Raw genomic sequence first — 10,048 nt, 5'->3', positions numbered from 1 at the left:
GAAGCCAGTGCTGCAACACACTGCTCCATCACCCAGTGCATAAAAGCTATGCAGTGCAACTGTTCCATGCTTGCAAATTCTAAAACAGGCTGCACAAGTGATTGATAGAAGTGATTGGATATATAAACTTTTATATTATAGGGGTACTTTAAATAAACGAATGTTTTATACAACAGTGTTATAACACAAGCAAAATGTATTACATTACAGCCTACATAATTAAGAGTAAAATCTTTATTTCAAGCAGCTATGACAGGAATTAGAACATTGCCATTTAAAAGGGCACTTCTGCCAACACTAATACTCTTCGCCGTCATCCTCTCCTTCTACAGAGTCTGTGCCAACCTCTTCATAATCCTTCTCCAAAGCAGCCAGATCTTCACGTGCTTCAGAGAACTCTCCCTCTTCCATGCCTTCACCCACATACCAATGCACAAAGGCACGCTTAGCGTACATCAGGTCAAACTTGTGATCCAGACGTGCCCAGGCCTCAGCTATGGCTGTGGTATTACTTAGCATACAAACTGCCCTTTGTACCTTTGCCAAGTCACCACCAGGAACAACTGTAGGAGGTTGATAATTTATGCCCACCTATAAAGAGACATTATAAGTTACATACTTTTAACCATAAAAATGTACCTATACATGTCACAGCACACAAAAGAGAAAATAAGTCTTAGCATCAGGTGTATAGTACCAATCCATGATAGTAAAGTTATGAAATCAATATACTCTTTGCATCAATTCCTCAGTTTCAAGAGATCAATCCTTGTGGATAAGTGCCAAATTGTTAAAAAGGAGTTGTCAACAACACTTCTATAGCACACAACAGTCTCTGGGTCTAAGGCCAGTTTCACATATCCGGCTGTTCACCGGTTTGACGGATGCGGCGCACGCCAGTACGATACAGTACTGTGGCAGCGCCGCAACTTCCGGGTCACATGACAGCATGTGACCGGCGCTTTTTGCGCTGCCACTGTACTGTATACACTGTACTGGCATGCGCCACATCCACCAAACCGGCGAAAAGCCGGATATGTGAAACCGGCCTAAACTGCTGGCTGAAGTTCAGATGCTGCAGTGGCACCAGCTGGTAATAGCTGATCGGCAAGGGTGTTACAACCCCACCAATCATATACACAGAGACCATAGGGAAATTTATAATAAATAAGAATAAAGTTAAAAAAAAAAAACAACAAACAAACCAGCCCCTTTAATTCAGTTTGAGCAGTAAACTTGGTAACCTGAATATACCATAAACAATAACCATGACTCACCTTAAATCCAGTTGGACACCAGTCCACAAATTGTATAGTGCGCTTCGTCTTAATAGCGGCAATAGCAGCATTCACATCTTTGGGTACCACATCTCCACGGTACAGCATACAACATGCCATGTATTTACCATGTCTAGGGTCACACTTCACCATTTGATTTGATGGCTCAAAGCAGGCATTTGTTATTTCTGAGACAGAAAGCTGCTCATGATAAGCCTTTTCTGCAGAAATAATAGGAGAGTAAGTGACCAGAGGGAAGTGGATGCGGGGATATGGCACCAGATTTGTTTGGAATTCTGTCAAGTCGACATTAAGTGCTCCATCAAAACGTAGAGAGGCTGTAATTGAAGACACAATTTGGCCTATCAAACGATTCAAGTTGGTGTATGTTGGACGCTCAATGTCCAGATTCCGTCTGCAGATATCATAGATTGCTTCATTATCAACCATGAAGGCACAATCTGAATGCTCCAGTGTTGTATGTGTCGTCAGGATGGAGTTGTATGGCTCCACCACAGCAGTGGACACCTGTGGTGCTGGGTAAATGGCAAACTCCAGTTTGGACTTTTTGCCATAATCTACAGAGAGTCTCTCCATGAGTAATGAAGTGAAACCCGAGCCAGTGCCACCGCCAAAGCTGTGGAAGATCAGGAAACCTTGAAGACCTGTGCACTGATCAGCCTGCAAAACAAAAAGCAGCAAGTTAACTATTGAAATTTTCCAGAACCACTTCATTCGTTAAAGGTCTATGAAAAGAATGTGACCCCAAAAATCAACTCTGATCCAAAAGGCTGTTTTGTTTTAGTGAGAATTACAGTCAATGTCATTCACAAAGCTGTCTATGGAAGCATTCACAACAAGTAACGGGCAAATTCTGCAGTGTGAATATTTATATTCAGACAGAAGACCAGTCCTATTGTGCATATGAATGACAGCCTGGTATACCTACCAGCTTTCTCACTCTTTCCAACACCAAGTCTATGATCTCCTTTCCAACAGTGTAGTGCCCACGAGCATAGTTGTTAGCAGCATCCTCCTTGCCAGTAATAAGCTGCTCAGGGTGGAAAAGCTGACGATAAATTCCAGAACGGACCTCATCTAAAAAAAAAAAAAAAAAATAAATTTGATATATACATAGAACAAATCAGAAGAACAAATTGTGAAGTTTGCATTATCTGTAGGAAATGAGGGCCTCTTTCTCTACCCCCCATCCTCCCCCATCAGAACATGCCAGTCTATACATGGAGAACTTGTCCTCTTGTGGCACATTACTGTTGCAGCAAATCAATGCTCCCAGATGTTAGCAGATTGGAAGACCAGCACCGTCAGTACTTTGCAAAAGTTAAATGAAGGGACTTGTGAGCGAAAAGTGCTTTGTGTTGCGTCCCCATGTTTCAGATAAATACATGGATATGTACCAGTAGAAAATTATTGTGCATGCTTAAGGGTTCTAAAGGGCAATTGTCAGGAGCAGACCGCATCGCTTCCTCTATGCTCCGATTCTCAGGATCTGGGCAGAACACAGCGGTACCAGGAAGTTAAGGTTCAAACACGAGAACACCCCTTTCAGCCCCATAACAAAAAGGAACTGTTGAAATTGCAACAGCCGGATCCTTCTGTTTTGAAGGCTGTCGAAGTACAACAGTTGGGAGGCTGCCCCCCCCCTGCAATACACAGACCGTTAGAGGAGTTTTAAATGGCTTATTCCCATCTCGAAGATCCTATCCTAATATATAGTAGGTGTAATATTAGCAAATACCTCCAATTAGAAACATAGTATAGTTCCTTATTCACCATGTCGCTTGACTCCTTCTCAGGGCAGTGCAGGACCTTCGGTATCCATGGTTACGACCACAAGCAACTAGCTAACTGTGGCTATATGCGTGGTTGTAACCATAGATACCCAAGGTCCTGCACTGCTTAAAGAAGGAGGAAAGCGACGTAATGAATCAGGAGAACTATACTACATTTCTAATTGGAAGTATTTGCTAATATTATTACACCTACTACATCGGGACAGGATCTAATAGATGGGAACAACCTTTTAAATCTGCAGGTATCAGCAAGAACAACTGTTCAAACCATGTACAGGCGCTTTTGCATCATGGAATCATCAAACACTTTGGGGGTATAGTGGGAAGGTGTATTTAAGTGTTTGGCAACACCATAATGGACAGACGCTTGTACTTTGAACACGATGCTGACTAAAGTCCCTGTAAAGAGGTTGGCTGCTACTTTGAAACAAGGCCTATCTATTGAAAGCTCACCACACAGAGGACTTGCAAATAGAACAGCGATATCCCCAAGATGATAGCAAGAAATTCAGTCAAGTGACAGAGCTGGAATAAGTCTCCATTAGGGCGGCACGGTGGCTCAGTGGTTAGCAGGGGCGTAACTACCACGGTCGCGACCGGGCCCGGGAGGTTAGCGGCCCGCAGCCGCCCGGCAGATCAGTAGCCAGCTCCTTTCTGTGAGAGGAGCTGCGCTGTTCTGCCGCAGACCACGCGGCACGGCGGCCCCTATATGACCCGTTTGCCGCCAGACACCGGGCCCCCCTGCCTGGTGTCAGTGGTGACGTCACAGCGCTCCCATCACCGCACACTGCTTTGATATTGCATAGAGCAGCAGGCGCCACTCTATGCATCATCAGTCTTCCCCCGTGCCTGCGCGGTGACGTCACTCCTGTGCGACTGCTGTGTGTGGTGAAAGCACAGAGCGCAGGAGGACGCCGACCGGAGCCACGGGGGAACAAGGACAGAAGTGAGGATGGGCAGCGGTGGATGACACATGGAGACCCTGAGGGGGCTGGCTGCATGACAAATGGAGGTCTATGGGGCTGCATAATAAACATGAAGGACACCTTATACATGGACTACATGGGTGCATTATTCATGGAGGAGTATGGGGCCGCATAATACAATATGAAGGTTTATGGGGCTGCATTGTAATATACATATAGGACTATGGGGCTACATTATAATATATGGAGGCTACTTTATACATGGAGGACTATGGTGGTGCGTTATAAAACATGGAGGACTGTGGTGCAGTATAATATATGGAAAACTATGGGGTGAATTATAATACATGGAGAACTATGGGAAATGCATTATAATACATATAGGTGCATTCTAATGTACGAAGGGTTATGTGGGACCCTTTATACTATATAGAAGGCTATGTGGGGGCCAATATAGTATTTGGAAAACTATATACAGTACAAGGGGGGGACAAAGATACAAGCATGGGATGGGAATGTTTTGTGCTGAGGGAAAAAGGCGCTTTCCCTCAGCACCCAGCTTTCCCATGCTCTGCTGTACATCTCTCTGCACCCAGCTTTCCCATGCTCTGATATGGGAAAGCTGGGTGCTGAGGGAAACCTGTATAGCAGAGCATGGAAAAGCTGGGTACCGAGGACAAGATGGATATCAGAACATAAGAAAGCTGGGTGCTGATAGAGGGATTTCAGATAATGGGAAACCTGGGTGCTGAGGGTAAGAGCCAATCCTGTACCCAGAGTGTCAGTGTCATTATCCCGTACTCTAAGGCGGGCTTTGCACGTTGCGACCTCGCAAGCCGATGCTGCGATGTCGCACGCGATAGTCCCCGCCCCCGTCGCAGGTACAATATCTTGTGATAGCTGGCGTAGCGATAATTTTTGCTACGCCAGCTATCACAAGATATTGTACCTGCGACGGGGGCGGGGACTATCGCGTGCGACATCGCAGCATCGGCTTGCGAGGTCACAACGTGCAAAGCCCGCCTTAGAGTACGGGATAATGACACTGACACTCTGGGTACAGGATTGGCTCTTACCCTCAGCACCCAGGTTTCCCATTATCTGAAATCCCTCTATCAGCACCCAGCTTTCTTATGTTCTGATATCCATCTTGTCCTCGGTACCCAGCTTTTCCATGCTCTGCTATACAGGTTTCCCTCAGCACCCAGCTTTCCCATATCAGAGCATGGGAAAGCTGGGTGCAGAGAGATGTACAGCAGAGCATGGGAAAGCTGGGTGCTGAGGGAAAGCGCCTTTTTCCCTCAGCACAAAACATTCCCATCCCATGCTTGTATCTTTGTCCCCCCCCTTGTACTGTATATAGTTTTCCAAATACTATATTGGCCCCCACATAGCCTTCTATATAGTATAAAGGGTCCCACATAACCCTTCATACATTAGAATGCACCTATATGTATTATAATGCTTCACATGCACTCACCTGCCCTGCGACCGTCGCTCTGGCCGGCGACCCGCCTCCTTCCTAAGGGGGCGGGTCATGCGGCGTCATAGCGACGTCACACAGCAGGCGGCCAATAGCGGCGGAGATGAGCAGGATGTAAACATCCCGCCCACCTTCTTCCTTCCGCATAGCCGCCGGCGGCAGGTAAGCTGATGTTCCTCGCTCCTGCGGCGTTATACACAGCGATGTGTGCAGCCGCAGGAGCGAGGAACTACATCGTACCTGTCGCTGCAGCATAATTATGAAAAAGTCGGAGCCTGCAACGATGATACGATAACGACGCTTTTGCGCTCGTTAATCGTATCATCTAGCATTTACACACTACGATCTCCAAAGTGACGCCGGATGTGCGTCACTTTCGATTTGACCCCACCGACATCGCACGTGCGATGTCGCAACGTACAAAGCCGCCCTAAGTGTCGGTGTACATAGAGAAGAGGGCCCGGTCCAAATTTTGCACCAGGGCCCATTAAACTCTAGTTACGCCACTGGTGGTTAGCACTGTAATCTTGCAGTGCTGGGGTCAAATCGCACCAAGTACAACATCTGCAAGGAGTTTGTAATTGGTCTTTGTGGGATTTCTCCCACATTAAAAAACAAAAACATACTGATAGGGAATTTAGATTGTGAGCCCCAATGGGGACAGCTGCCATTGTATGTAAAGCGCTGTGGAATTAACAGCGCTATATCAATGAATAAATATTATTATTATTATCCCCATTTCATGCTGCTCTCAGATTGGGATGTATAATCCTGGAGACAGATTACCTTTAAGCATTTAATCTCCCCTACAATCAGTGTTAAAAAGGCGGTCCACTAATATTTAGTGGCCACATCGATTTAAAGCTGAAAAAAGTCTTTTTCCAATTCTACTTGTGAACAGCGCTATCGCTGTACGCTCAGTCCCCATCACGTGACCCCTGGCTGTGATGAGTACTATGGGGCTGTGTTTTTGGTTTTTTTTTAAACCACATATACAAATAGCAGATATCAAAAAAATAAATTAAAGAGGGGGTTGGCTTGATGGGCAGCTAACATTTACTACCCTCCCTCCAATGTTAATTATAGTACTCTATAAACCAAACACTTACCTATTACTGCAGATTCAAGATCTACAAACACTGCTCTTGGAACATGTTTTCCAGCTCCCGTCTCACTAAAAAAGGTGTTGAAAGAGTCATCTCCTCCACCAATTGTCCTGTCACTTGGCATCTGGCCATCAGGCTGGATACCATGCTCCAGGCAGTATAGCTCCCAGCAGGCATTACCAATCTGAACTCCAGCCTGTCCCACATGGACGGAAATGCATTCACGCTGTAAGGAAAATACATACACGTTTAACATTTAGAGGCAAAAACAAATCTTCGTGTTTTGTACATGTGCTGAAGATTGGAGGCAGCACAGCAGCTCAGTGATTGGCACTGTTGCATTGCAGTGCCGGGTCCTGGTTTCCAATCCCACCCAGGAGATTGTATGTTCTTGTGAGTGTCCTCCTACACTCCAGACGTACAGATAGGGAATTTAGTATGCAAGCCTCAAATTGGCACAGTGATTATGTAAAGTGCTGTGGAATATGGCAGTACTATCTAAAGGAAACGATATAAAATGCATCCAACAAACTGGATTGTGTAATGTATTATTAATTGAAGCACTCCCAACAGATATTTTATTCTCTACTCCCTCATGTGGATGTGCTCAAACTCTCCTGGTTTCCATATCTGCCACTTCAACATGCATAATATATGGGGTAGATGAGTGTAAATGCGTACTGAACACAGATTGTTACAGTTCCCAGCGCCAGTCCTATCCTCTTCGGAGCCTTATGACCACTAATAAGCGTAGCCAGCTCACACAGTATTGTATGGACCAAAAGTCGCTTTCTCAATGCAAATCTCACATGAAACAACTAACTTCACACAGGCAACACTGAAGAACAGTGAACAGAAAAGCGCTGGGAACCTGGAGATCAGAAGCACGTCCCCACGGCACATTTATAAAAAGGGAGATATTAGGGAGTAAAAGCCTTAGGCCGGAGTCACACTTGCGAATGACTCGCATCGGTATCACCCGGCACTGGCGCACAATCTCCTGACAGGAGCGGGCCGGCTGCATGTACTTCTATGCAGCGGAGATGCTCCTGTCTGGAGTGTGCTCGCCCGTGCCAGGTGATGCTGATGAGAGACTCACGCAAGTCAGTCGCAAGTGTGACTCCGGCCTTACTGGAAGGGACTCATTAACAGCACAGAATATTCTATTGCCACAGGTAAATCTGACTGATTATAGAACCACACAGTACATACGTTTAATCTACTTAATGAAGCTTGTCATACAAGTTCTCTGGTTACCCAATTAAAAAGTACATTTTGTCAACTGATTTACATTGGTCACCTATACATTAATTAATACTAATTATTCATAGTATATTTCCATTAACAGAAGCTGCTAAAGAATCTTTACATGATAGGACAACTAATATGGACGGAGAATAAAATCCAAATTGTACTTTAAGGGTATGTGCACACAACCAGGAGACACTGCGTCATGCCTCTTTGTGGAGACGCTAGTGTTCTCAGCGGTAGAACGCAGCGCCTCCGTGGACATGATTATGAGATCAGCTTATTTTCACTGTTTTTTTTTCCCCCGCAAGCATAAATTGACATGCTGCGGCAAGGAAAGCCACGCCGCGGGTCAGTTTACAGCGCATCTAGAATAAGCATAGTGGCCATGGGATTTATAGAAATAGTTTTGGCTGCAGCAAAAATACATTGCTTCCAAAACACTGCTAATCCTGATCGTGTGCACATACCCCAATAGGGTCAAACAGGATTGAGAGCAAAGGCTGCAGAATTCGTAGCCGTGACAGTATGCATAGGGTCAAGATTCCCAGGTATTTTCATGACCGCATGTATGTAATCGCCTGCCTACAAGTCTCACTGTCTACACAGACGCTTACATGTCCAGTCAGTGCATATGCAAATCACATACATGCAGCCATGTACCCACTCAAGTTGGCACTTAAAGGGAAGCCTGCCTGTACACCCCGGATAAAAGTAGTGTCAGGCTGAAGCTCCAACCTCACAGGCTTTCCCCAAGCTACTATTGAACCTGTCACTAAATTTGGAAAGTCATGCAGTAAGCTGTAGCAAAGCCTGGAACCACAGCCTGTCAGGTGCTCTACAGGTGACGGCAGCCTCCATGGCGCACGCGCGAAACCTCGGCCACAGCCTAGAATTCCTGACTCTCTGCCCCGAGAAGGGGCGGAGCCGGAAGACGGCAGCTGATTGGTCGCTGGCGCACACGTCACAGCCCAGGCACTTTGTAGCAGCCGCCATGTTCCGCTCACTGCACCGGGAGGCTGACGCAGCCTGCCATCTCCCCACACCCCCGGTGACAGCACAGGACAACTTCCGCCTGACTCACGGCACAAAGCCTGATGTACAAGTCTCTGGGCGGAGACGCCCTCAACTAGTCAGTCCACCTCCCAGTATCAAGCGAGAGCCACCACTCCACCCAGCCCGTCCGCGGGATCCTGCGCAGAGCGGACACCACCCAGCCCGGCAGCGCCTGCCGCCGCCATGTACGTGCGCACAGCGGGTTCACGGTCTCTGCCGTACTAAGCCTACACCACGCAGCTGACAGACATACATAACCACTAGTCACTAGGAAAAAAAATCCCTTTTGGCGCCAAATCCCCACACACAGACGGCCACATTCCGACAGGTTTCTTACCATGGTTGGGATTCGTAAAGTTCCACACAACAAACAAAGCTGCAGATAAGAGTAGGTGTCCGGGAAGACGACAACCGCTCCGTTGACTATAGACGCGCTACGGGTCTCCGCCAACACAGCAATTGTTCACTCCCGGCAAAGTAATTGCTTTTATAGTCGCTGTAAGGGCGTATACGGCGCTCATTGGTCAACCGGGAAGAACGCCAAAACGTGATTGGATAGAAAATGTTTCGAAAACTTTTACTGGCGACTTTCACTGGCGAGAGATTGGTGCGTTTGTACTACGCAGGGGGCGTGGCCAGTGGCGCTGTGTGTCCGGGTGACATTCCTTACAGCAGAGGGCTGAGCAGCTTTGTGTCCTTGCTGTAGAGAGCTGACACCACAGTCCCCACGGCACATTAGCGGGCCTAGCCTGCCGCCATGTCTGCGCCTCAGTGCAGCTCCTGTCACAGCGTGACTCGGGTCACTACGGCTAGAACATTCTCCTGTGTACAGGGCAGGTGTGTGGGGAGCGATGGAAATTCATCACTCATGGCTTGTGGTGGTTCATGAGTTTTGTACAAAGCCCAAAATGTTCTTATTTTTGTCCTTATAAAAGTCACAAATGACTGAAAACCAGCACAAATGTAAAGATGGATAAAAGGCAAATATAATGTAACCGTAAAGACTCCCTACACCAGGCACAATACAGTGAGGGATAAGAGGCAAATAACAGTAAAGACTCCCTACACCAGGCACAATACAGTGAGGGATAAGAGGCAAATAACAGTAAAGACTCCCTACACCAGGCACAATACAGTG

At 46.7% G+C, this 10,048-nt stretch overlaps 1 protein-coding gene across 1 annotated transcript; it reads right to left on the bottom strand.

The window, feature by feature from the left end:
- Positions 1–216: 216 nt before the first annotated feature.
- Positions 217–9,378, bottom strand: LOC142291376 (tubulin alpha-1 chain-like). The gene is made up of 5 exons (XM_075335847.1): positions 9,248–9,378; positions 6,610–6,832; positions 2,227–2,375; positions 1,278–1,958; positions 217–591 (listed from the first exon to the last, which is right to left on the bottom strand). Exons 1-5 carry the CDS (start codon positions 9,248–9,250, stop codon positions 298–300), a joined length of 1,350 nt encoding a protein of 449 aa, XP_075191962.1. The 5' UTR covers positions 9,251–9,378; the 3' UTR covers positions 217–297.
- Between the last annotated feature and the right edge of the window lie 670 nt (positions 9,379–10,048).

Source organism: Anomaloglossus baeobatrachus, chromosome 2, assembly GCF_048569485.1.
Source record: "Anomaloglossus baeobatrachus isolate aAnoBae1 chromosome 2, aAnoBae1.hap1, whole genome shotgun sequence".
Classification (NCBI taxonomy): Eukaryota; Metazoa; Chordata; class Amphibia; order Anura; family Aromobatidae; genus Anomaloglossus; species Anomaloglossus baeobatrachus.
Note: the sequence above shows the minus strand (reverse complement) of the source record. Positions and strands in the feature narration are given on the sequence as shown.